Consider the following 27,721-nt stretch of genomic DNA (forward strand, 5'->3'; position numbering starts at 1 on the left):
GTATAGTAAAATGATATAGTGCAGTAGGCTATTACAGTAAAAGTACTGCAGTATTATAGTTATGTAGTATGCAGTATTACAGTAAAAGTACTGCAGTATTATAGTGATGTAGTATGCAGTATTACAGTAAAAGTACTGCAGTATTATAGTGATGTAGTATGCAGTATTACAGTAAAAGTACTGCAGTATTATAGTGATGTAGTATGCAGTATTACAGTAAAAGTACTGCAGTATTATAGTGATGTAGTATGCAGTATTACAGTAAAAGTACTGCAGTATTATAGTGATGTAGTATGCAGTATTACAGTAAAAGTACTGCAGTATTATAGTGATGTAGTATGCAGTATTACAGTAAAAGTACTGCAGTATTATAGTGATGTAGTATGCAGTATTACAGTAAAAGTACTGCAGTATTATAGTGATGTAGTATGCAGTATTACAGTAAAAGTACTGCAGTATTATAGTGATGTAGTATGCAGTATTACAGTAAAAGTACTGCAGTATTATAGTGATGTAGTATGTAGTATTACAGTAAAAGTACTGCAGTATTATAGTGATGTAGTATGCAGTATTACAGTAAAAGTACTGCAGTATTATAGTGATGTAGTATGTAGTATTACAGTAAAAGTACTGCAGTATTATAGTGATGTAGTATGCAGTATTACAGTAAAAGTACTGCAGTATTATAGTGATGTAGTATGCAGTATTACAGTAAAAGTACTGCAGTATTATAGTGATGTAGTATGCAGTATTACAGTAAAAGTACTGCAGTATTATATTGATGTAGTATGCAGTATTACAGTAAAAGTACTGCAGTATTATGAGTGATGTAGTATGCAGTATTATAGTAAAAGTACTGCAGTATTATAGTGATGTAGTATGCAGTATTACAGTAAAAGTACTGCAGTATTATAGTGATGTAGTATGCAGTATTACAGTAAAAGTACTGCAGTATTATAGTGATGTACTTTGCATTATTACAGTAAAAGTACTGCAGTATTATAGTGATGTAGTATGCAGTATTACAGTAAAAGTACTGCAGTATTATAGTGATGTAGTATGCAGTATTACAGTAAAAGTACTGCAGTATTATAGTGATGTACTTTGCATTATTACAGTAAAAGTACTGCAGTATTATAGTGATGTAGTATGCAGTATTACAGTAAAAGTACTGCAGTATTATAGTGATGTAGTATGCAGTATTACAGTAAAAGTACTGCAGTATTATGAGTGATGTAGTATGCAGTATTATAGTAAAAGTACTGCAGTATTATAGTGATGTAGTATGCAGTATTACAGTAAAAGTACTGCAGTATTATAGTGATGTAGTATGTAGTATTACAGTAAAAGTACTGCAGTATTATAGTGATGTAGTATGCAGTATTACAGTAAAAGTACTGCAGTATTATAGTGATGTAGTATGCAGTATTACAGTAAAAGTACTGCAGTATTATAGTGATGTAGTATGCAGTATTACAGTAAAAGTACTGCAGTATTATAGTGATGTAGTATGCAGTATTACAGTAAAAGTACTGCAGTATTATAGTGATGTAGTATGCAGTATTACAGTAAAAGTACTGCAGTATTATGAGTGATGTATTATGCAGTATTATAGTAAAAGTACTGCAGTATTATAGTGATGTAGTATGCAGTAGTACAGTAAAAGTACTGCAGTATTATAGTGATGTAGTATGCAGTATTACAGTAAAAGTACTGCAGTATTATAGTGATGTAGTATGCAGTATTACAGTAAAAGTACTGCAGTATTATAGTGATGTAGTATGCAGTATTACAGTAAAAGTACTGCAGTATTATAGTGATGTAGTATGCAGTATTACAGTAAAAGTACTGCAGTATTATAGTGATGTAGTATGCAGTATTACAGTAAAAGTACTGCAGTATTATGAGTGATGTAGTATGCAGTATTATAGTAAAAGTACTGCAGTATTATAGTGATGTAGTATGCAGTAGTACAGTAAAAGTACTGCAGTATTATAGTGATGTAGTATGCAGTATTACAGTAAAAGTACTGCAGTATTATGAGTGATGTAGTATGCAGTATTATAGTAAAAGTACTGCAGTATTATAGTGATGTAGTATGCAGTAGTACAGTAAAAGTACTGCAGTATTATAGTGATGTAGTATGCAGTATTACAGTAAAAGTACTGCAGTATTATAGTGATGTAGTATGCAGTATTACAGTAAAAGTACTGCAGTATTATAGTGATGTACTTTGCATTATTACAGTAAAAGTACTGCAGTATTATAGTGATGTAGTATGCAGTATTACAGTAAAAGTACTGCAGTATTATAGTGATGTAGTATGCAGTATTACAGTAAAAGTACTGCAGTATTATGAGTGATGTAGTATGCAGTAGTACAGTAAAAGTACTGCAGTATTATAGTGATGTAGTATGCAGTATTACAGTAAAAGTAGTGATATATTATTATATATGACATCATTAGTTTATTAATAGTGAAGCATCAGTGTTAGAGCAGCATGTTACTGTTGTAGCTGCTGGAGGTGGAGCTAGTTTATACTACTTTATATACAGTTAGCTAGTTTACACTACTTTATGTACAGTTAGCTAGTTTATACTACTTTATATACAGTTAGCTAGTTTACACTACTTTATATACAGTTAGCTAGTTTACGCTACTTTATATACAGCTAGCTAGTTTACACTACTTTATATACAGTTAGCTAGTTTATACTACTTTATATACAGTTAGCTAGTTTACACTACTTTATATACAGTTAGCTAGTTTATACTACTTTATATACAGTTAGCTAGTTTATACTACTTTATATACAGTTAGCTAGTTGATACTACTTTATGTACAGTTAGCTAGTTTATACTACTTTATATACAGTTAGCTAGTTTATACTACTTTATATACAGCTAGCTAGTTTACACTACTTTATATACAGTTAGCTAGTTTATACTACTTTATATACAGTTAGCTAGTTTACACTACTTTATATACAGTTAGCTAGTTTATACTACTTTATATACAGTTAGCTAGTTTACACTACTTTATATACAGTTAGCTAGTTGATACTACTTTATATAGGTTAGCTAGTTTACACTACTTTATATACAGTTAGCTAGTTTATACTACTTTATATACAGTTAGCTAGTTTATACTACTTTATATACAGTTAGCTAGTTTATACTACTTTATATACAGTTAGCTAGTTTACACTACTTTATATACAGTTAGCTAGTTTATACTACTTTATATACAGTTAGCTAGTTTACACTACTTTATATACAGTTAGCTAGTTTACACTACTTTATATACAGTTAGCTAGTTTACACTACTTTATATACAGTTAGCTAGTTTACACTACTTTATATACAGTTAGCTAGTTTATACTACTTTATATACAGTTAGCTAGTTTACACTACTTTATATACAGTTAGCTAGTTTATACTACTTTATATACAGTTAGCTAGTTTACACTACTTTATATACAGTTAGCTAGTTTATACTACTTTATGTACAGTTAGCTAGTTTATACTACTTTATGTACAGTTAGCTAGTTTATACTACTTTATATACAGTTAGCTAGTTTATACTACTTTATATACAGTAAGCTAGTTTACACTACTTTATATACAGTAAGCTAGTTTACACTACTTTATATACAGTTAGCTAGTTTATACTACTTTATATACAGTTAGCTAGTTTATACTACTTTATATACAGTAAGCTAGTTTACACTACTTTATATACAGTTAGCTAGTTTACACTACTTTATATACAGTTAGCTAGTTTATACTACTTTATATACAGTTAGCTAGTTTACACTACTTTATATACAGTTAGCTAGTTTAGTCCAGTGGTTCCCAACCTAGGGGTGGGGCCCCTCCAAAGGGTCAGCAGATAAATGTGAGGGCTGCTGAGATGATTAATCATTATTTCATCACATCATGTAATGCTGGTTTCATAAACTTGAGTAGTTGAATATAAACCAGGTTACTGTTAGAATCACATATACAGAGACATTAGTAGCTATTTCTCATGTAAACCTCATATGATCAAAACCAGAATAAGCCACAAAATTGGGATAGTGCACATGTAAGCACTCTATGTGGAAGATGAAAGGGATGTTTACTTGTTGGACCAGTAAAAACTTGCAACCCTATCACCTGGGAAGCTGTAATCAACTTTTTCTTAACTATAAATCAAAACTGAACCTTTTTTTTGCAGCTGCTTCACAGTAAAACCTTTCAGTGGAGTGCTAATTTAAAGGAGTGGTTTAAATATATGGGTTAAAAAACAACAACCTTACCTCACACACACACACACACACACACATACACACACAGACACACACACATTCACTCTCACAGTTTGACATGACCCATTTCTGCTCCTATTAAAGGTTTACCTGCCTTTGTGTTGGACACATTAGCGTGAAAAAAGACCCTGAGACTTCACCAATAACAATAGGAGGTGTTTGGTCCAAACCCTGGCTGGGGGGCTCCTGGGGGGCTGCTGGTGAGGGGGGGTGGGGGTGGGGGTGGGGGGATACAAATCACAGTCTGTATTCAGATGACTCCTCCAGGTGCTTTTACTGTGCAGTTAAATAAAGCAGTTACATCAGAACAGCATTTAAACTCTGCACCTGAAACATTTAAAGGTGCTAAATTAAAAGGTGTGAAATTGGACTCTTTACTGACACCTAGTGGCAGCTGGAGGGAACTGCAGCTACTAACCTCTGCTCAAACCCCAGATGAGCCTGAGCCTGCAGTCACACTGAGATCAGCCCTGCATCACAACAAAGGGCTGAGGCAGCGGAGGAGAGCAGGAGGAGTTAATTCATGCTAACGTTTATCAGACGCTAAAGAACGTTTTATAACACCGCACAGTAGTACAAGACAAGGAACGTTTTCTCCTTATATCAAGAACGTTGGTTCCTTACATCGAGAACGTTTTCTCCTTACATCGAGAACGTTTTCTCCTAATATTGAGAACGTTTTCTCCTTATATTGAGAACGTTTTCTCCTTATATTAAGAACGTTTTCTCCTTATATTGAGAACGTTTTCTCCTTATATTAAGAACGTTTTCTCCTTATATTGAGAACGTTTTCTCCTTATATTGAGAACGTTTTCTCCTTATATTAAGAACGTTTTCTCCTTATATTGAGAACGTTTTCTCCTTATATGAAGAACGTTTTCTCCTTATATGAAGAACGTTTTCTCCTTGTATCGAGAACGTTTTCTCCTTATATGAAGAACGTTTTCTCCTTATATCGAGAACGTTTTCTCCGTATATGGAGACCGTTTTCTCCGTATATGAAGAACGTTTTCTCCTTATATCGAGAACGTTTTCTCCTTATATGAAGAACGTTTTCTCCTTATATGAAGAACGTTTTCTCCTTATATCGAGAACGTTTTCTCCTTATATGGAGACCGTTTTCTCCGTATATGAAGAACGTTTTCTCCTTATATCGAGAACGTTTTCTCCTTATATGAAGAACGTTTTCTCCTTATATGAAGAACGTTTTCTCCTTATGTTGAGAACGTTTTCTCCTTATATCGAGAACGTTTTCTCCTTATATCGAGAACGTTTTCTCCTTATATGAAGAACGTTTTCTCCTTAAATCAAGAACGTTTTCTCCTTAAATCAAGAACGTTTTCTCCTTATATGAAGAACGTTTTCTCCTTATATGAAGAACGTTTTCTCCTTAAATCAAGAACGTTTTCTCTTTATATGAAGAACGTTTTCTCCTTATAACAAGAACGTTTTCTCCTTATATCGAGAACGTTTTCTCCTTGTATCGAGAACGTTTTCTCCTTATATCAAGAAAGTTTTCTCCTAATATCGAGAACGTTTTCTCCTTATATCAAGAATGTTTTCTCCTTATATCGAGAACGTTTTCTCCTTGTATCGAGAACGTTTTCTCCTTATATCGAGAACGTTTTCTCCTAATATCGAGAACGTTTTCTCCTTATATCAAGAACGTTTTCTCCTTATGTCGAGAACGTTTTCTCCTTATATTAAGAACGTTTTCTCCTTATATTAAGAACGTTTTCTCCGTATATGAAGAACGTTTTCTCCTTAAATCAAGAACGTTTTCTCTTTATATGAAGAACGTTTTCTCCTTATAACAAGAACGTTTTCTCCTTATATCGAGAACGTTTTCTCCTTATATCGAGAACGTTTTCTCCTTATATTGAGAACGTTTTCTCCTTATATCGAGAACGTTTTCTCCTTATATCGAGAACGTTTTCTCCTTATATTAAGAACGTTTTCTCCTTATATGAAGAACGTTTTCTCCTAATATTAAGAACGTTTTCTCCTTATATCAAGAACGTTTTCTCCTTATATCAAGAACGTTTTCTCCTTATATCAAGAACGTTGGTTCCTTATATTAAGAACGTTTTCTCCTTATATCGAGAACGTTTTCTCCTTATATCGAGAACGTTTTCTCCTTATATGAAGAACGTTTTCTCCTAATATTAAGAACGTTTTCTCCTAATATCAAGAACGTTGGTTCCTTATATGAAGAACGTTTTCTCCTTATATCGAGAACGTTTTCTCCTAATATTAAGAACGTTTTCTCCTTATATTAAGAACGTTTTCTCCTAATATCAAGAACGTTTTCTCCTTATATGAAGAACGTTTTCTCCTTATATGAAGAACGTTTTCTCCTTATATTAAGAACGTTTTCTCCTTATATCGAGAACGTTTTCTCCTAATATTAAGAACGTTTTCTCCTTATATTAAGAACGTTTTCTCCTTATATCGAGAACGTTTTCTCCTTATATCAAGAACGTTTTCTCCTTATATTAAGAACGTTTTCTCCTTATAAGAAGAACGTTTTCTCCTTATATGAAGAACGTTTTCTCCTAATATTAAGAACGTTTTCTCCTTATATGAAGAACGTTTTCTCCGTATATGAAGAACGTTTTCTCCTTATATCAAGAACGTTTTCTCCTAATATCGAGAACGTTTTCTCCTTATATGAAGAACGTTTTCTCCTTATATGAAGAACGTTTTCTCCTTATATCAAGAACGTTTTCTCCTTATATCTAGAACGTTTTCTCCTTATATCAAGAACGTTTTCTCCTTATATCAAGAACGTTTTCTCCTTATATCTAGAACGTTTTCTCCTCATATCAAGAACGTTTTCTCCTTATATCAAGAACGTTTTCTCCTTATATCTAGAACGTTTTCTCCTCATATTGAGAACGTTTTATAACACCAAGACAAGGAACGTTTTCTCCTTATATCAAGAACGTTTTCTCCTTATATCTAGAACGTTTTCTCCTCATATTGAGAACGTTTTATAACACCCAGACAAGGAACGTTTTCTCCTTATATCAAGAACGTTTTCCGCTCATATTGAGAACGTTTTCTCCTTATATCGAGAACGTTTTCCCCTTATATCGAGAACGTTTTCTCCTCATATTGAGAACGTTTTATAACACCCAGACAAGGAACGTTTTCTCCTTATATCAAGAACGTTTTCCGCTCATATTGAGAACGTTTTCTCCTTATATCGAGAACGTTTTCCCCTTATATCGAGAACGTTTTCTCCTTATATTAAGAATGTTTATTCGTTATATCAAGAACGTTTACTCGTTATATTGCTCTATTCTAGTATTTTATTTCTCTCTCTTTCTATTTTTCTGTACTTACTACTTTATTGTATTTTTTATTATTTTTTATTATTTTATTATTTTATTTTATTTTTTTGTTGTATGTAAAGCACATTGAGTTGCCATTGTGTATGAAATGCGCTTTATAAATAAAACTGCCTTGCCTATATTGAGAATGTTTTTCCCTCATATCAAGAATGATTTCTGGTTATACTGTGGAACAACTGTAAGTAAATATTAATTTGGCCTGGTGGCAGCAGCACACTGCCATAGAAGTTCATTAGGGTCAAAAGTGTTGAAGACAATGAAGAGTTCAAATATAATATATCTTAAAAATAAAATCATTTGTTTTTAATTGACCTCCTGGTTTTTGCGTCACTCTCTCGTGGACATAATTTCTCAGTAAGACAAATCCTGAAAATAAGTTCCATCTTTAACTTTCTTTCAGGAGTCATCAGTCTCAGTTGGTGTTGTGAATCTACTCTCCTCCAAGAGACAACAAGCCTTTATCTCTCAGCTGAAAGGCCCAGTTAGTGAATGGGAATGATGGGAAAGATAATGCGCCCTTCTCTGCACAATTACTGATGAACTGTAGCGCTGTTGTGGAGCCGAGCTGCAGCTACTCATGCATGTGAGCAGCGAGGTCCACGCTGCTTTTCCCAGAGCTGCAGCGAGGCTGACGCTGCGTTCAGGTCACATGGGAAGAAGCAGGACAACAGGAGATGTTGACAAATCCTCATCATAAAGCACAGAGATGTTAAAGGCTTGAAGACATGTTTGAGGGAATACATTTAACTATTTTAAGCTATCTTCATTACAATCAATATCTAGCTGCTGCTGTCCTCACAGTTTAAATACTGCATGTTAATGTATAATTAGAACCACTGCAAGGAAAGGAAAACTGAGTGGGCAACAGGAAGAGCAACATGTAACTTCCTGTTCATGTAACAGAAAGGTTTCTCACTCTCAGAGTTTTGTCAGAGCTCAGATGAACTCTGGTCATTCTGTGCAAAGTCTGAATCTGAGCTAACAAACAAAAAACCCAATGAGACTATCTCATCTAAATATAGCTCAGCTTGTATTAAGCAACAAGTTAACTTTCAGAGTTTGAGATGAAGAAAATAGTCTTTCATGTAATCGCTGTGTTAAAGGACAATTCACAATTTTTCCAGTCAGTGAAAAATGTTTCCTCTCTAATCATTCCTCCTGTTCATACTGACTATTAAAGATCTCCTTCATATGTGCTTTCAATGTAAAGTGATGGAGGACAAAATTCACATTTGAAGTAGATGATCAGCCTCTATTGAGCTTCATCAGTTTGAGTTAGTCATATCAGTGATATCTGACACATCTGTCTGTTTAGCATCAGATTCCCTCTTAGTGTTTCCTGTTTCTCTGTGGTGGAAGTATAGTAACAAAAAGACTTTGCTACTAAAAACAGTGTAACGTTGAAACATAGAAGATGAAGATTTGACTCATTTGGACGCTGAAGCTTCATATTAGCTTCAGATCAACTTTTAAATCCATGTTTCCACAGAAGGAGGACTGTGGGTTTAGTCCTCCATCACTTCCTGTAAACATGATGAAGGATCTAATGCTCAGTATGAACAGGAGGAATCATTACACAGAAACACACTTAATGCTCATTTTGTCTCCTGGGTTTTGGTTTAAGACAGAGCTGGAAACAGAATGCTAGCTTAGCTTAGCATACAGACTGGAACCTAACAGCCTTTAAAGCTCACAAACATGTTATATCTTGTTTGTTGAATCCATTATTCATGTCTAGGCAGCTTGTTGAAGTCCAGTCACAGAAGTGAAAGCCTTTGACTGTGTTTGCTATCAGCTGGTCTTCATTAAGGTTGAAGTATTTTAATATATTTTCCGCTGGGAATCAAAATGAGCATAAGATATTTGCATGAAATTAAAATGTTCTGTCGAGCTGAAGGTTAAAGTCTCTGCAGCTATGACATGCAGAGAACTTTAAAAAAGTCCAGTGTAAAAATAAAGGCTGAATTGTTCAGTGTCAGCATTTTATATGCTGAGAAAAACTGGTGAGATTTTAGATTTTAAAGTTAAATAAAAACTTTTTATAGATGAAAACAGAAATATAAAAGATAAAATCCTGGTCAAAATGTGCCAGTCAAGACCAGACTGATAGAAACCAATATAGGTACATTATACTTTCAAGTATTAGTATCAGTACTATTAGTATCAGTATTAACAGTGGTACTTAAGTTCTTTCAATATTTAAGGTTTTTTTTAAAGGACTTTTTCCTTATTTGAATCAAAGGTCTAAAAACAGGATATCGACTAAACTATAGACTATAAATACTGCTGAGGCAAATTTGTGATATTGACCTATACAAATGACTGCTACTGTTAGTACCAGTTAGTACCAGTACTAGTATAAATACAGTAGTAGTGTTAGTACTAGTACTAGTATAAGTACTAGTAGTAGTGTTAGTACCAGTACTAGTATAAGTACAGTAGTAGTGTTAATACTAGTACTAGTATAAGTACAGTAGTAATACTAGTATAAGTACAGTAGTAGTGTTAGTACTAGTACTAGTATAAGTACAGTAGTAGTGTTAATACTAGTACTAGTATAAATACAGTAGTAGTACTAGTATAAGTACAGTAGTAGTGTTAGTACTAGTACTAGTATAAGTACAGTAGTAGTGTTAGTACTAGTACTAGTATAAATACAGTAATAGTGTTAGTACCAGTACTAGTATAAGTACAGTAGTAGTGTTAGTATAAATACAGTACTAGTACTAGTATAAGTACAGTAGTAGTGTTAGTACTAGTACTAGTATAAATACAGTAGTAGTACTAGTATAAATACAGTAGTAGTACTAGTATAAGTACAGTAGTAGTACTAGTATAAATACAGTAGTAGTGTTAGTAGTAGTACTAGTATAAATACAGTAGTAGTACTAGTATAAATACAGTACTAGTACTAGTATAAGTACAGTAGTAGTGTTAGTACTAGTACTAGTATAAATACAGTACTAGTACTAGTATAAATACAGTACTAGTACTAGTATAAGTACAGTAGTACTGTATTTATACTAGTACTAGTATAAATACAGTAGTAGTACTAGTATAAGTACAGTACTAGTACTAGTATAAATACTGTAGTAGTACTAGTATAAATACAGTAGTAGTGTTAGTGACTCAACACATTAATATTTAAACTTTGTGTCGCAGTCATGTCTCTGGAGGTCAGCAGGTCAAACTGAGGCTCTGACCTCGTTATGATACAGCAGAACTGAGCATGCTCAGTCTAGCTCTATGACACACACACACACACACACACACACACACACACACACACACACAGACAGATGTCTCTGGCTGCAGAGCTCGCAGCCCATTAGTCGTGTTTAATTATTGATCTCTTGCAGGCAGATGGACACACACACACACACACACATACACACACATGCACACACGCACGTATGCACACATGCATGCACACACAAACACAGTTATATGCTGTGATGATGTCATGAGACTTCATTCACTGATAATTTAATCAGAAAGATGATTCATTCAGTTTGTCTGATGATAAAAAAACAATATGTGATGTGACTTTATTTAACATCTATGTGTACATGTACAACACTATGTAACAAATATGAATTAAAATGTTATTTAAAAAGAGGAGAGTGACAGAAAGGATATGAACTAAGTGAAATCATTCAATATCATAAGTAAAACTAAATGTTTTGATGCCGTATAAATATTCTCATATACAGTCAGTGGACCGTTGATGTGTATAAATATAGTGAACTATAGTGAACTCTGTTTGTGTTTCAGTCTCTGCCTCCATCTGCTGGCTGCTTACAGACACTCACCTCTTACATTTATTACTGATCTGTTTATTTTAACTCTTTAAACATTTATTCATCTCGCACAAAGCAAATAAAAATCAACTAGCAACTAAAACATTTTGAAAGATTAAAACTTGTTTTTAAATTTACACTAAAATGAAATTTATTGGAAACTTAAAGAACATTATTTTTTTATTATCTGCCTCCCTGAATGATCACCTGCTATTATTAATATACTTGTCACTTGTCTCATATATCATCTACATTTTGCTCTATTTTATGGTTTCAGGAACGTCTGGAGAGAATTTCTCAAAATTTGGCGCAAACATCCACACGGACGAAACGATGAACTGATTAAAAACTGGTGGACAGAAGTCAAAGGTTAAGATCACTGTGACCTCACAAAACATAACCTCTCTGTTGGCCGTAACTCAAGAATTTTAACACTAACCATAAGGAAGTTTCATACAACTGTCTGATAGGATATAATAATGAAGTGATGGCCATTATTCAGCCACTACAGGAGACTGTGACCATATTTCATTGAGAAGGCTCACTTTGTTTTTTCATCCACAGTGTGCTTATATTTCCTTGTTCCCTCCCCTTCCAGGTTGGTTACACCCATCTTCATATCAACATGTAAAGCAGTAAAAGACCTGTCAGGCAACATATACTAGAGGAACAGGTGTTGTTCAACTTCTAAGAAAGTGAAACTAAGACAGTCGTTGCCTCTGAGAGCTGAAATGGCGCAGAAAGGAGTTCAGCTGGACAGAGAAACGTTCTGTTGTTCGATCTGTTTGGATCTACTGAAGGATCCGGTGGGTCTTTCCTGTGGACACAGCTACTGTATGAGCTGTATTCAATTACACTGGGATGGAAAAGATCAGAGGAAGATCTACAGCTGCCCTCAGTGCAGACAGACCTTCAAACCGAGGCCTGTCCTGGTGAAAAACACCATGTTAGCAGCTTTAGTGGAGCAGCTGAAGAAGACTGGACTCCAAGCTGCTCCTGCTGATCACTGCTATGCTGGACCTGAAGATGTGGCCTGTGATGTCTGCACTGGGAGGAAGAGGAAAGCCTTCAAGTCCTGTCTGGTCTGTCTGGCCTCTTACTGTGAGAATCACCTCCAGCATCATTATGATGCACCTCCATTAAAGAAACACAAGCTGGTGGAGCCCTTGAAGAAGCTCCAGGAGAACATCTGCTCTCGTCATGATGAGGTGATGAAGATGTTCTGTCGTACTGATCAACAGATAATCTGTTATCTGTGCACTATGGAGGATCATAAAGGCCACAACACAGTCCCAGCTGCAGCAGAAAGGACTGAGAGGCAGAGAGAGCTCGAGGTGAGTCGACTAAACATCCAGCAGAGAATCCAGGACAGAGAGAAAGATGTGAAGCTGCTTCAACAGGAGGTGGAGGCCGTCAGTCGCTCTGCTGATAAAGCAGTGGAGGACAGTGAGAAGATCTTCAATGAGCTGATCTGTCTCCTCCAGAAAAGAAGCTCTGATGTGAAGCAGCAGATCAGATCCCAGCAGGAAACTGAAGTGAGTGGAGTCAAAGAGCTTCAGGAGAAGCTGCAGCAGGAGATCACTGAGCTGAAGAGGAAAGACGCTGAACTGAAGCAGCTCTCACACACAGAGGATCACAACCAGTTTCTACACAACTACCCCTCAGTGTCACAACTCAGAGAACCTACAGACTCATCCAGCATCAATATCCGTCCTCTGAGCTACTTTGAAGAAGTAACAGCAGCTGTGTCAGAGCTCAGAGATAAACTACAGGACATCCTGAAGGAAGAATGGACAAACATCTCAGTGAGAGTGGCTGAGGTGGATGTTTTACTGCCACAACCAGAGTCCAAGACCAGAGCTGAGTTGTTAAAATATTCATGTGTAATCACTCTGGATCCAAACACAGCACACACAAAAGTGTTATTATCTGAGGGGAACAGAAAAGTAGAACGAGTGATACAACAACAGTCTTATTCTAGTCATCCAGACAGATTTATAGGATGTTGTCAGGTCCTGAGCAAAGAGAGTATAACTGGACGTTGTTACTGGGAGGTGGAGTGGAGCGGGACAGGAGTTGATGTAGCAGTCGCATACAAGAGTATCAGCAGAACAGGACAATGGAATGAATATGTGTTTGGAAACAATGAGAAATCTTGGGCTTTATATTGTGAGCCTGCACGTCATTCATTTAGATTCAACAATACTGAGCAGACTCCCGTCTCAGGTCCTCGTCCCTCCAGAGTCGGAGTGTACCTGGATCACAGAGCAGGTATTCTGTCCTTCTACAGCGTCTCTGAAACCATGACTCTCCTCCACAGAGTCCAGACCACATTCACTCAGCCTCTCTATGCTGGACTTTGTCTTTATGAAGGAGCCAAAGCTGAGTTGTGTAAACTCAAATAGACAGAAGTCATTTCAGACTTCATGAGTCAGATGTTGTAATTCTTCATGTTTTTGTCTCCATGTTTCTGAGCTGCTCAGAGATCAGCTGACATGCTAATAGGGATATTCAACTTTGTTTTTTTTGTTTATATATGTATCGTTTATATGTTCAGTTTCTTTAAATGTGATTTTTCCCCCTGTGTTTTTATCCATGGAGGCTCTCACTGCTCATCACCATGTTTTTAACCTTCACTGATATTTCTTCAGATGAAAAATGTAAATTTGTCTTTGTTCTAAATGTTAGTTTCATGTTTTTATTAATGTATTTGTGTCTGTTCGGTTCTCACTACTTTGTAAAGTCATAAAGAAATATTCAATCAAGCTGTAATTATCATGTGGAGATCTTTTACTATGTTTTTGTAGATAGCTGACACTGTGCTAAACCTAATGATTGTTGTTGTAGATGAGGAAGTTAATCTGTACATGAAATCATTGGATGTCTTTACATAATCAATAAAGATGATTTTTCATCAATAAACAAATATTTTCATCTGACTTCATCTCAGGATCTCATTCAAAGCTTCTAGAGAAAATGTATAATTACAATGAAAGTAAATAATACTTTTGCTGTAATACTTTACATCTAGCTCATAATACTGATACTGACTTTTTTGTGTTAGGATTTTTCATGCAGGGCTGAAATTGAGGATGTAAACATGTAAAAAGAGTTTTGTTGCTTGTTGAAGTAATTTGCTGCCATCTGGTGGTCAAACTCAGCATCTCTGTACCTCAGCTGAACAGAAGAATATGTCAAGATCACATTATTTAACTAACATGTAATAAATAAATACAATAATACAGGAAATAATGAAGAAAATATTGTCACAGAAAAAGGCTCATTTAATAGCTCGCTCACACACTAATATATTATACTATGATATATTATTTAATAACCATATATAACAATACATGATATAATATATTATTAAACATGAGCTTCATGGCATTGCAGACTGTTTTCTGCATTAAACAGAGATCTAAAGGGAAAGAAAAAGTACATTTCAGTCGCACATTCAATACCAAAAATATGTTAAGTAACAACATTTTCTCGCTCTGTTGAGAGAAAATGTGATTCAGCAGCGTTACATCTCTAGAAAAATGTTCTTGCTGTTGCAATTTAGTCAAATATGAGGAAAAATTCCTAGAAGACAGAAGTGAAAGCAGTGAAAACCTGAAGCCTGCAGGTCACAAACACTGAAAAACGACTTTACAGTGAAGGAGGAGACATCTGCTCTCCACCTGGAAAACTTAAGAAAACAACAATATTTACAGATTCTGGATTTTTACTTGCAGGAGAAAGATGTTGCCTGAAGGAGTTTTACGAATTAATTGTACTTTTCTGTGGAGAAAACAATTTCAGACATGTATTAGGAATTAAAGGCATATGTAATAAATGGAGATATTTATAAGTAAAAGACGTCAGTGTTGCTTCAAGCGCTGCAGCTAAATTGATATAAGATGACTACAGGACAGAATGATGATAGTTTTTACACCTGAAGAAGGCTGAGCAGCAGTAAACACAGAGGGAAAAGCATCATTAACAACACACAGCTACTTTTTGTGGGTCTTCTCTAGATGTATTATTTGCCTTATAGCACATTACTGATTACATTTAAGCCGATTAATCATTATTCACATTGCTTCCTGTCTGTGTCGCTGAGGGATGACAGGAGGCCATCGAGGTCTTCGGCATCAAGCCTCAACCTGAACTGAACTCACACCAATTCTCACCCAGACGCACAGATTCACACTTCTATCATCAGCTGTGATTTAAGGTGGAAAAGACCAATAGCTGCAGAGAAGACGTCATGAGGAGAGGACACATACACAGAAACTTCACTAACTTCACCTGTGAGACAATGACTTTAGTAAACTGAAGATTATATGTCATAGATCTGACCCGTTTTGACTTCTGACAGCTTTAAAAACAAAATGTGTTTTACCTAAATTGCCCCAAAATGCACAAAAATGAAAATATGTATTATATTACCAATGTTTGTCCATTGAGGCTGTTCTGGGTCAGATTATCTCCATATCTATGTCCTTGTGTTTTAGTGAAATGATAATAGTTTTAATAAGATAGTAGTTATGAGGATGAAGACTGATGGCTCTAATGGTTCTACAATAAACCCCACACTTCCACAAAGTTCTGCTCATTTTACCTTTACATATAAAATAATATTTAACCACCAAAAAGAGATGCAAACATGACTAAAAGAGACAAAAATGACTAAAGAAACCTAAAAAAATACAAAAAAGAGACATAAAAATGATTAAAATCAACCTAACAGCTGCCATCTAGAGACTCAAAACTACCAATAAAATAACATTTCCATCATTATTACTATGTTATATTTTCATGTCTGAGGTAAAATAGGACATGATATTGTGTGATAGGAGCTGTTTAGTGGTGTAAAAGCTAAAATATACACTCTCTCTGCTCTCTGAAACATGAATCAAGCTTTAATCACATCGACTATTGATGCTTTCTAAACACATCTAAACACTTTTTATGAGGCGATTCTTAGATTGTGTCAGAACATCCTGTAAAGGTTAATAAATAAAATCATAAATACCTTACATGAGGACATAAGGAGCTTTATTGTCATTGTAGTTCCACAACACAATCTCACTACACACAGCTCAGAGGACAGAACTAAATTATGTATGAATTACTCCATAAACTCAAGATTATTCAATTCTGGAGAAAGTTGCATCGTGTCCGGCTCTTCTGGAAGTTATTCTTGTCAACAAAAATGCCCCAAATTAGCTGATTTAATCTTTAATCTTTAATCTTTAATCTGAAATGTGTTCTTTTCATGCATTTCTTTGTCCTTAAATTATCCTTAAATTTGGGACCATTGATCAAACAAAACACAACATTTGAAGACAAATAAAGAAAAATATATAATAATTAAAATAATGGTTATTTGCACATCTAGCATCACGCTATATTTTTATGCCATATAAGGTTGTAAGATTATATAATAATAATGATGATAGTAATAATGATGATGAGCAGGTGTTGTGCTCACCATGCTGGTTGGTGCGATCCTCCTCCGGTTGCACTGGGGTCATTAGGTCTCTGAGCCGCTCTCTCCCAGGGGAACCAGTCTGGGATAATCCAGTCTTGTCTGCCTTTCAGCTTCAGTGACTGATCTTATTGCTGCTCCCATGATTCCCAGTAGTGTGAACACTTTGCACAGGCAGCCAGCTCACATGACACTGAATCTGTCTTCACCTCTGAATACTCAGAGCTCCTCTGACTTCCCAGCGGTGAGATGTACATCTGCTTAAACACACCTCAGAGGTCTGGTGTATGTTGGATCTTAAACACAGGACTGCAGAACATGCAGACTGATATTTAGACTCAGGATCTGGATCAAATGATGGCACGTTATTAACTGAATCCAAATGATGGATCAGCTTCTACTCTGATATTCTGGAAAAGATTTAGAGGGGAGGGGACGATACAAACCAACTGTTACACTTGGAAAACAACTGGATTTATACACTGAACACAACTGGGCCTTGTGGATTAAATTGGGAAATTAATTTACCTAAAAAGTGTAGTTTTTATGTTATATACAGTATATAAAGTATACTGTGTGTGCTGTTATGATATGGCATTGGATGTAAGCTGCACCCAGAACCAGTTCGTCCAATGAAACAGGAATTACCACCAAGGCCTCTTCTTACTCTGATGTTAGTTTCATTTTCCTCAGCCACATTTCAGAGGGGAATGTTTCCCTACAAATTACAAATTTACAGACAAACTATTGACTTAATCTATAAAATACAATTAATTTTTACATATTAAACCAGCGGCCTTCATAAAATGGCTCATGTTTTAAGATGAACACTGCTGTACAAAGGTTTTAGGCACTTTACATGTTTAGTTTCTTACCCACAATGTAACACGTCTGATGGTCCCAAATGTACTCTGTGAAAAGAAGACAACGAGCCCAAACACGCATCCAGAGTCATAAAGAAGTGTCTTCATCAACAAGAAGAACAAAGAGTTGTGCAGCAGATGGTTTGGCCCCCACAGAGTCCTGATCTCAATCTCATGGAGTCATTCTGGGGTGAACATGGAGATAAAGAAGCAGCTGAGACGCCCAAATACAAGGAAGAAGAAGAAGAAGAAGAAGAAGAAGAAGAAGAAGAAGAAGAAGCAGAAGGAGAAGAAGACGAAGAAGGAGAAGAAGAAGAAGAAGGAGAAGAAGAAGAAGAAGAAGAAGAAGAAGAAGAAGAAGAAGAAGAAGAAGAAGAAGAACTGTGGCGACCTCACCAAGATGGAGGAACAACCGACCTCTCGAGTACCTGAAACACTTTTAGCAGGTGTTGCTGCTGATTTAAAGACAAAGCTGCTAATACTGATTTAATTCAGTTTTCTGCTGTTTACTCAACTTTGTATCAAGTTAGTTAATCAATAAAAAGTATTAGCGGCATTATTTTTTAATCATCCTCACTTTACTGTAGATCGAATACTCTGTTTCGAATAATAACGATGATGTGTTTTTTTCACTCTCATTCTCCTTCATGTAAAAATCCAGAACATTTAAATATTGTTGTCTTCTAAATGTCCATTGAGCCCATTGAGTGTCTGGTCCGCCTGTGAGGTCATAAAAAAGTTGCTCAGAGGCCGTTTGACTCGACTCAACCGTCCACACGCTGGTGTCACTACACAGGGTTTCTGCAGGGTTCAACAAATGACATATAAGATGATTTTATACTACAAAGAATGACAGGAAACTACACATTGTTAAAGATGAAACCAGTCAGCAGTGTGTAGTCGGCTCACATTTCAGATGTCTATGAGTTGTTAACAGCTCCACCAAATACTGATTCTTCCCTCTAAACTTCTCACATGCTTTCATTTCAATAAATGTTCAAATGATCCAATATTTCAGCAACAATCAAAGATTAGAGAAAAAGTCCAAAAACTGAAAACACATTTGTGTATCAGAACTTATTTCCTTTCCATCTTAATCTCTCTCTCCTCTCAATAATGCAAAAAGGCCCATAATGTACAATAATTTGATCATTTTGTGACTTAGCTCAGGCCAACCTGTTTTTGAGTTGTGTTTGTGATTTTCAAAGCGGGAGTTTGTACGAGTCATTGAATGCAGCACGGCAGCGGCAGAAGAATTTTATTTGTTCTCACTTTCAATAATCTTCATTTTAAGCCCCTGGTATGGTACCTTAACATTTCCCAGCAGGAAACACCAAAGCAGTAGGACCAGACAAACTGCACGCTGAAGTATCTTTAACCTGCTGTAGCCCCCACCTGTCTGAAACCACCACTGTCGTACCTGCGTCCAAAAGGACAGCAGCTAGAAGTGATGACGCCATCGAGGAAACAGATCTACGCAGGATGCACTTCATACAGCTCTGTCCCACGTGTGTCTGGATACTATTCGTTGACTTTATCTCCACTTTCATTACTATAATCCCCCATAAACTGATAAATTAACTCAGCCTAGTATTAGCCAGTTCACTTCCTCACTAACAGACCACAAAATGTCAGAATGGGCAACCACAAATCCTCGTCCTCCATCCTGAACACAGGTGCACTGAAGCCCTCTTCCCTCTCTTCAGCCCCCGTCCACTCCTCTAACACTATAGTGAAGTTTCCCAACATCTGGTCAAGTAGTGTTCGGACAATAGCACCACAAAAACCGAGGAGATCGTTGAATGCTTTAGGAAGACAACACATCCCCCTCTCCACATAACTGGTGAGGAGGTAAAGAATGACAACGGCATCAAATTCCTGGGAATCCATGTAACAAAAGGTCTCTCATCGTTCCTTATCTCCTCCCACCTGGTCAGGGCTCAACAGAGGCTTTTCTCCTAACTTCCCTCTCAGCTCCTAGTAAACTTTTACAGAAGCCCCGTAGAGAGTCTCCTCCATAAAGAACTGGAAGGACTCGGACCAGGAGGTAAAAACGGCACAGAGGATTGTTGGAACTGCATTCCCAAAACCTGGACACGGTGTATGAAACATGAGATCATCAGTAAGAACCGAACCCACCCAGGTCACAGTCTGTCCGGTTTGTCAACTCGCCTTCAGGGAAGAGATGTAAACCCATCAAAGCCTGAACAAACAGACGAAGAATAGCTTCTTCCCCAGAGCTGGAGCCTCCATTACCTCCCACCCCCACATAGCTGCTGAGGACTGAGGACCCCCCAACCCCCAACTGCTGCTAATGCACTCCAACACTTTATTACATACAGTACAACAAGTACCTCATTCATCGTTACACTGCACTGTTACAGTTTAGTGCAAGTGCTTTTATGTTAGCTCCATACTCAGATGCTTTTCTATTGTTTTAAACGATCCAACTTGTGCAATACTTTTTTATTTTCTTCTTTTTTACCTTGTTTCTATTGCTGTTGGTCTATGGGAGTTACCAAACATAATTTCGCTGTATGCCAACAACGGCAAATAAAATGTATTATCTGTATAATGACACTGAAATCAAATTCAAGCAAGTAAACAATATTTCTATAGCAACCTTTCACAAAGTATAAGTGTGACTTCATCACACTTATTTCAACATAGAGAAATAACATAGATGGGGAAATTAAACAACAAAGACACACAGTAAATGCAGTAAATAATGCAGTTATCTGGTGTATTTGTGAACAACTTGGCACGTGAGAAAGATCTTTGTACTCAAAGCCCAGTTGGGGGTAGCAACCATGCAGCTCCCCCTTCTATAAAGCCCTACTGTACTCAGTGCTTATCTCCAATCCTGTTTCTGCTGCCTGTGTTGGCGGCAGCAGGTCGAGGCCGACTCTTGGTCTGCCTGCATGGGAGGAATACACAAGGAGGACAAATGTAGAGTATCTAACTGTAAATGTTTTGGGCACTAAAGTGAGGAGTATTAGAAGCCTTCAAGGCACCGGCAGCCCACCTCGATCCGTCGACCACCTGCCCTCGCTGCCCTCCAAAGCTCCTCTGAGGATTTCAGCACAGGCCTCCTCAGCGGGCCTCACAGGAAGCCTCGCCGTCGTGTCGTTGTTCCCAAGATGGCGTCCATCTTTGGCTACACACACAGCATGAGTGGGCCGATCTGCTGTCTGCTGAGCCTCAAGTATCAGCCAAACAGTCAAACACCTTGTATGTTCTCAGTGAAGAGGCATTATTCTGAGGGAGGAACATTACCTAATCTTACCCTGTTATGGTATTATTACATCTCTACATGGATATAATGTGATTTCTGTGTAGTTTTCCACATTTTTATTCCTCTTCCTGCTGTATCTGTACTGTAGGTGACCTAATTTCCCCGCACAGATCAATAGTTTCGTCTTATCTTACTTGAGTAAATACACGATCAACCTCTGCTCTCCCAGCCTCTGAAAATCCTTCAAATGAAATGATTTACGAGGGGAAAAATCGATACGCGGGGTTATTATTATTTGGTGTCCTCGAGCCGCAGGTTCGGGGGGGAAACACTTTGATCTCGGCGCCTGTCGTGAATGTTTGAGGCCACTAGATGGCGCCAGCAGGACTGTAGCTCACTGTTACAAATGCATGTGTGGGTTAAAGTACAGTGTTGCCATTCTGTGTAATGTAACTGTGTAGGTTTGGTATTCCTGCTGTTTACCATGCACACCCCCCCCCCCCCCCAACCCAACCCAACCCCACCCCTTCACACACACACACACACACACACACACACACACACACACACACTCACATCAAAACACTCCTTTGATACAGGATGGCCTTTATGCGTGTGTGTGTGCGTGTGTGTGTGTGTGTGTGTGTGTGTGCGTGTGTGTGTGTGTGTGTGTGTAGGGGTTTTTGAAGGCGTTTCCATAACGTAGATGTAAAAAGGTTTTTTCCTCCGGTGTAAAATCTGAGGTGGACTCAGGTTAGAAATCTGCAGAGGTAAATTTAAAGCGATGTTACAGAAAAACCGAAGAAAGAGTCTCGGCTGGATTTTATTTAGGTTTTAATACATTTATTGGATAAAGTTGACAGCGTTTTAATGATTGATGATGATGATGAACACATTATCAGCTCTGGTTTTGGAAGTATTTTTCATTTTTCAGAAGTAAAAAAAGCTGAATGTAAATGTGACACAGATGTTCACACACACACGATCAGCGCTGACCTTTCAGCCACATGTTGAAGTGTTTTAATAATTTAAAAGCGCTGCTGCTGTTTTCTGTTTTGTCTCTTTTGCGTGCATGTGTGTGTGTGTGTGCGTGCATGTGTGTGTGTGCGTGTGTGTGTGTGTGTTGCAGTGGCTCGGCTCTGAAAGCGACTGTAATGTAAATGCTGCATGTGAATGTGAAGCTGCAGACAAAGACAGAGCTGCTTTTGTTCTTCCATGACAGAAAAGGCCTCTGCAGCTCCCTGAAATGGCGGCTGGTGGTGGTGAGGAAGGGGGGGGGGGGTGGAGTTGGTGAGGAGGAGGAGAGGAGGAGGAGGAGGGGAGGAGGAGAGGAGAGGAGGGGAGGGGAGGGGAGGGGGGGACGAGGCTGAGCGTGCAGGATAAAAAACCCGGAGTGGATCTAGAGCTGGGATCGGATCTAGATTCAGCTTCTCTCAGTGTGTGATAGTAATTGATCTGCAGGACGCAGACTTCCAGGTTCAGACCTGTTGGACACATTTATTCACCCTGAACTATCAAGCTGCTGAGTTTGACTGAAATCTGAAATAAAAATAAAAGTATCTGATGCTGACTCACACTCTGATGAAAGTTAACCCTATTATCTCACAGCCTCAGCACACTAATGTGGACCTTGGTTTTTATTTATTTAGTATACTGTTCTTAGTATCTTTATTCTTATTTAACTTGTTTTCATCCAGATCTTACTTTTTACATTCCTCTTTATGTTGTATGTGTTTGTTATGTGTGATGAAGCTGCTTGGACCCTAAATTATCTATCTATCTATCAGCAGTCAGGAGGATTTCTTATTATTAATGAACATTTTTAGGATCAATGTTGCAAAAAATCAACTTATTTTAAAGAGAAATCTGCACATTTCTTAATAGAGTGTGTATTGTGTTGTGTGTGTTGGCTCTTCTATTTGTATTTTATCTATTTGCTGTCTCTTTCTTTTTATTTATTCACTAGGGACTACGGATGCAAATGAGCAGCTTTGCTATAATCCTGCATGTTTACAGAGATGTTTTAATATCGATGCTCATCAATGTGTCCCTATCCACAAATAAAGTATTCATTATTATTATTATTATTATTTAATTACTTACCTGCGTATTTCTGATGGGTTGAACTTGTTTTTTGAATTTTCTTCAACAAATCTTTTTTTTTTTAATTCAGTTGACCGTCTGAGTGTCATCATCAGATCATACTTTATATTTGTCTCCCTACTATTTGTTATGTGAGATTTGATATTTTCAGGTTAATATATATTTATTATTTCATTGTTCCCGTTTAAGCAGGACGATGCAGATATGCAGTTAAAAGCTTGTTCTCGTTAGTGGACGTCAGTGAAGCGCAGGTTGATGCCTGATGACGCCTGAAGGGTCAGAGGTCAATGAAAGGATCTATCTTTGTTTAAGTGAGTCAGATCCTGCAGTAAATCAAAAAATTCAGGTTTATAAACTCTCCTGTGATTTTCTTTGTTGAGTTTTTTTTTAAATCACAATTAATAAATACAGTAGAGAATGAAATGTTTGACATTTAGTGATCTGTAGGGGGGCCGGGAGGTGCAAACCAAGATTACAACCTGTGAAACACTTTTACAAGTCCCGAAACAAATTCACAGATATCAACCATCAACCGGAAAGGGAATGTACCAACTCCGGGGTTGAACCGGAAGTGATAACGGGGAGCAGCCAGTACGAGCTGTTGTTGTCTGCGGTAGAGTTCATGAGTAAAACATCACTTGATCTCTGTCCATCTTGGCTCACCATGAACTCTACCAACGACAACAACAGTTTATATTGGCCGCTCATTCTGTCCGTGTACAAGATGAAAAAATAAAACTCAACTTCTAAAAATGTCTCCAGCAGGATCTCTGATGTCACAGGGTTAAGTACTTCAATGCAGTAGTTTTACTTGTAATGGAGTATTGTGGTACTGCTACTAGGATCCGAGCCCTTGTTCCACCACTGGAGGAAAATTATATCTGTAGAAAAACAGGACTGACAAAGTTTTGGCTGCTATACAGACCTCGTACCTAAGCTAATGCTAATGCTAATGCTAGATTACTGGAAACACTGAGCGCTAACAGAATGACTCAGTAGACAATGACAGACTCAGTATTTGAAGAGAGAAGTTGAGGCTTTCTGAGTCAGTTGAAGCAGCTAACGTTCGGTACTTCAGGTTAACGCTGTTTTAACTGCTGCATTCGACACCCATTAACACATTTAGTCTCTGTCTTTTATCGTGTGTAACAGCGTGTAGTGTAGACTCACTTCACAGCGTTTAGGAGGCATCTTGGCTGCTGAACTGCTAAACACGCTAACTCAAATTCACCACGACAGACGGGTCGTAGCTGCTGTGGTAGTGGACCAATCACGTCACGTTAAATAGAAGAACGCCTGCTTTGATTGGCTGGTATCGATTAACGGGAGATGTTTTGACACTACTTGGTATCGATTTATTTTGGTTGAGTAGATACTCAGCCCTATCGCTACGGGGAAAGGCAATAACTAAAAGCTAGCTTAAGGCCTAATGAGGCGAAGTTTGCATTAAATTAAATGTGTGGTTGGAAATCAGGGACATAGGAGCTGAATTTATTACGTCCTGAGATCAGCATCATGTCCAAATGTAGCTTCAATTCTTAAACAAATTTATAGAAAACCTGCGAAAGAAAATGTAATGAATATTTGTTTCCCTTTTGGCGCCTGTCCACTATACAGTTCTAGCTCTACTCGGCTCGACTCGACTTGGATGGATGTATAAAACCTGTTTTTTTCGGGGGGGTTTATTTGCAGATGAAAGGATGACTCCGAGTGCTGAAGGAGCAGCAACCCAGCAGCATGGAGGGATTACTGAACGCTCTCAGGTCTGACAGTCCTCAAACGCACCATGACGCAAAGACTAAACATTCATTATTGGCGCTCGGTTTGGTACCAGGACCCTTTTCCATTACAATAGTTCCTCCTCAACGTGAGTGGGGTCGTCATAGCAACACAAACACATAACCAATGGAGGACATGGAGGTGATGGTGTACTTGCTGCTGTATGTGTCTTTCTGTCACACACAAAGCAAGAGAAGAGAAACCAATCTCTGTAACGATGTTGTTGGTATTTAAAAATGCCGGCTTTGATTCTTGTGTGGGACGGCTCATGACTCTTCCAGTGACTCTCTGACCAATCAGAGGCCGGCAGTCTGATGACGTCACATTTAGTATCGGCTCGGCTCGCTTGGAACCAGATTCTTAAACAAGCAGCAGGTACTATCCCTGATGGAAACGCAAGAAAAACGAGTCGAGTCGAGCTAGAACTGTATAATGGAAAAGCTCCATTTGAGGATATGAGCAGATAAACAGCAGGTGACATTAAAACTGCTGCAGAAGAAGATGGCGATACTAAAAAAGCGTCAGCCGAAGCTCGAACGAAGGGAAACACGATGGAAATATGATGTTTCTGTTGGGTTTTAGTTTGTTAATGCAAAAAAAAAAAAAAGTGGGTGGGTAACTGGTCAGATGTTTGTTATCCAATATTTGTACAGAACAGAATCACATTAATAAAGTTTCTACAGTGACATTTATCGTCAACTTAAGATCAATATAATAATAGATGAATGTTAGTCAGCTTTAAGAGCACTGAACAGCGTGCAGGTTGAAGTCCTGGTTGTTTAATTTGAGGAAATGAAAGATGTAAGTGATGAACCTGCAACTGAAAAAAACCTAAAATGTCACATTCACTTCTGATTCTTCACTGTCAGTTTTATCTCCGTGTGAAACATCCAGTTTCTTTTCTGTTTGATTTTGCAGAAGTTGAAGTCAGACATAGTTTTCATTTTGATGCTCGAGTGGAAAATGTGTTCGTCTTGTGATCAGAGTTTGTATTAAAGTTGAAAAACAACATTTCATTCAAAACTTCCCTTCAGAAAAAAAAAGCTGCAAACATCATTAGAGGTAAAGTGAAAGGTTTTAAGGGAAATTCCTAATTGTTAGATTTAGATTGATTGCTTCTGTCAGAGGAAAACCTCCTGTGTGCTGCATGTTGCCACCATAACAAGAAAACCTCGTATCTCTAACTGTGGGAATTTCCCTGCTTACAAATTAGTAGATGACAGAAAAACAAAAGAACAATGAAGAAAAGAAAAGAGAAGGAAAAATCGTGTTTTCAAATCTTAATGACCACATCTCATGTTGTCAGCAGTGGAAGAAATCTGATACTTAATAGTACTACTTAGTAGTAATACAACAATCTAAAAATACTCCAGTAGTACTGCAGTATTATAGTGATGTAGTATGTAGTATTACAGTAAAAGTACTGCAGTATTATAGTGATGTAGTATGCAGTATTACAGTAAAAGTACTGCAGTATTATAGTGATGTAGTATGCAGTATTACAGTAAAAGTACTGCAGTATTATAGTGATGTAGTATGCAGTATTACAGTAAAAGTACTGCAGTATTATAGTGATGTAGTATGCAGTATTACAGTAAAAGTACTGCAGTATTATGAGTGATGTAGTATGCAGTATTACAGTAAAAGTACTGCAGTATTATAGTGATGTAGTATGTAGTATTACAGTAAAAGTACTGCAGTATTATGAGCGATGTAGTATGCAGTATTACAGTAAAAGTACTGCAGTATTATAGTGATGTAGTATGCAGTATTACAGTAAAAGTACTGCAGTATTATGAGTGATGTAGTATGCAGTATTACAGTAAAAGTACTGCAGTATTATGGTGATGTAGTATGCAGTATTACAGTAAAAGTACTGCAGTATTATGGTGATGTAGTATGCAGTATTACAGTAAAAGTACTGCAGTATTATGAGTGATGTAGTATACAGTATTACAGTAAAAGTACTGCAGTATTATGGTGATGTAGTATGCAGTATTACAGTAAAAGTACTGCAGTATTATGGTGATGTAGTATGCAGTATTACAGTAAAAGTACTGCAGTATTATGAGTGATGTAGTATGCAGTATTACAGTAAAAGTAGTGATATATTATTATATATGACATCATTAGATTATCACTACTTTATATACAGTTAGCTAGTTTACACTACTTTATATACAGTTAGCTAGTTTATACTACTTTATATACAGTTAGCTAGTTTAGTCCAGTGGTTCCCAACCTAGGGGTGGGGCCCCTCCAAAGGGTCAGCAGATAAATGTGAGGGCTGCTGAGATGATTAATGGGAAAGAAGAAAAAACAAAGTTCTGATTCACAAATGTTTTTTCAGTTTTTGGACTTTTTCTCTAATCTTTGATTGTTGCTGAAATATTGGATCATTTGAACATTTATTGAAATGAAAGCATGTGAGAAGTTTAGAGGGAAGAATCAGTATTTGGTGGAGCTGTTAACAACTCATAGACATCTGAAATGTGAGCCGACTACACACTGCTAGTACTAGTACCTCTAACTGTACTACAGTAAAGTACTAGTACCTCTAACTGTACTAAAGTAAAGTACTAGTACCTCTAACTCTACTACAGTAAAGTACTAGTACTTGGACAAATGTACTTAGTTACTTTACAGCACTGCATGTTTAGTTAAAATCTGAATCTACAGAACCTTCTGTTAGATGAATGAAGGAGGGAAACTAGAAAGTCTGCCAGAATGAAAAAAGGACCAAAAATAAAGTTAAACTCAGTTGAGTGTTTCCTCCCACCTCTGACTGTTTGAATAAAGA

The 27,721-nt window shown here is 37.0% G+C and overlaps 1 protein-coding gene across 1 annotated transcript; it reads left to right on the forward strand.

Annotated features, from left to right (window-relative positions):
* The first annotated feature begins 12,196 nt into the window (after positions 1 to 12,196).
* LOC128368645 (tripartite motif-containing protein 16-like) lies at positions 12,197 to 14,079 on the forward strand. The gene has a single exon (XM_053329501.1). The coding sequence runs from the start codon at positions 12,197 to 12,199 to the stop codon at positions 13,868 to 13,870; it is 1,674 nt and encodes a 557-aa protein (XP_053185476.1). The 3' UTR covers positions 13,871 to 14,079.
* Positions 14,080 to 27,721: the final 13,642 nt, after the last annotated feature.

Source organism: Scomber japonicus, chromosome 12 (genome assembly GCF_027409825.1).
Source record: "Scomber japonicus isolate fScoJap1 chromosome 12, fScoJap1.pri, whole genome shotgun sequence".
Lineage (NCBI taxonomy): Eukaryota > Metazoa > Chordata > Actinopteri > Scombriformes > Scombridae > Scomber > Scomber japonicus.

What these genes read in the sequence shown, in the direction of transcription:
- LOC128368645 (XM_053329501.1), top strand. Translation starts at nt 12,197, where the DNA reads ATGGCGCAGAAAGGAGTTCAGCTGGACAGAGAAACGTTCTGTTGTTCG.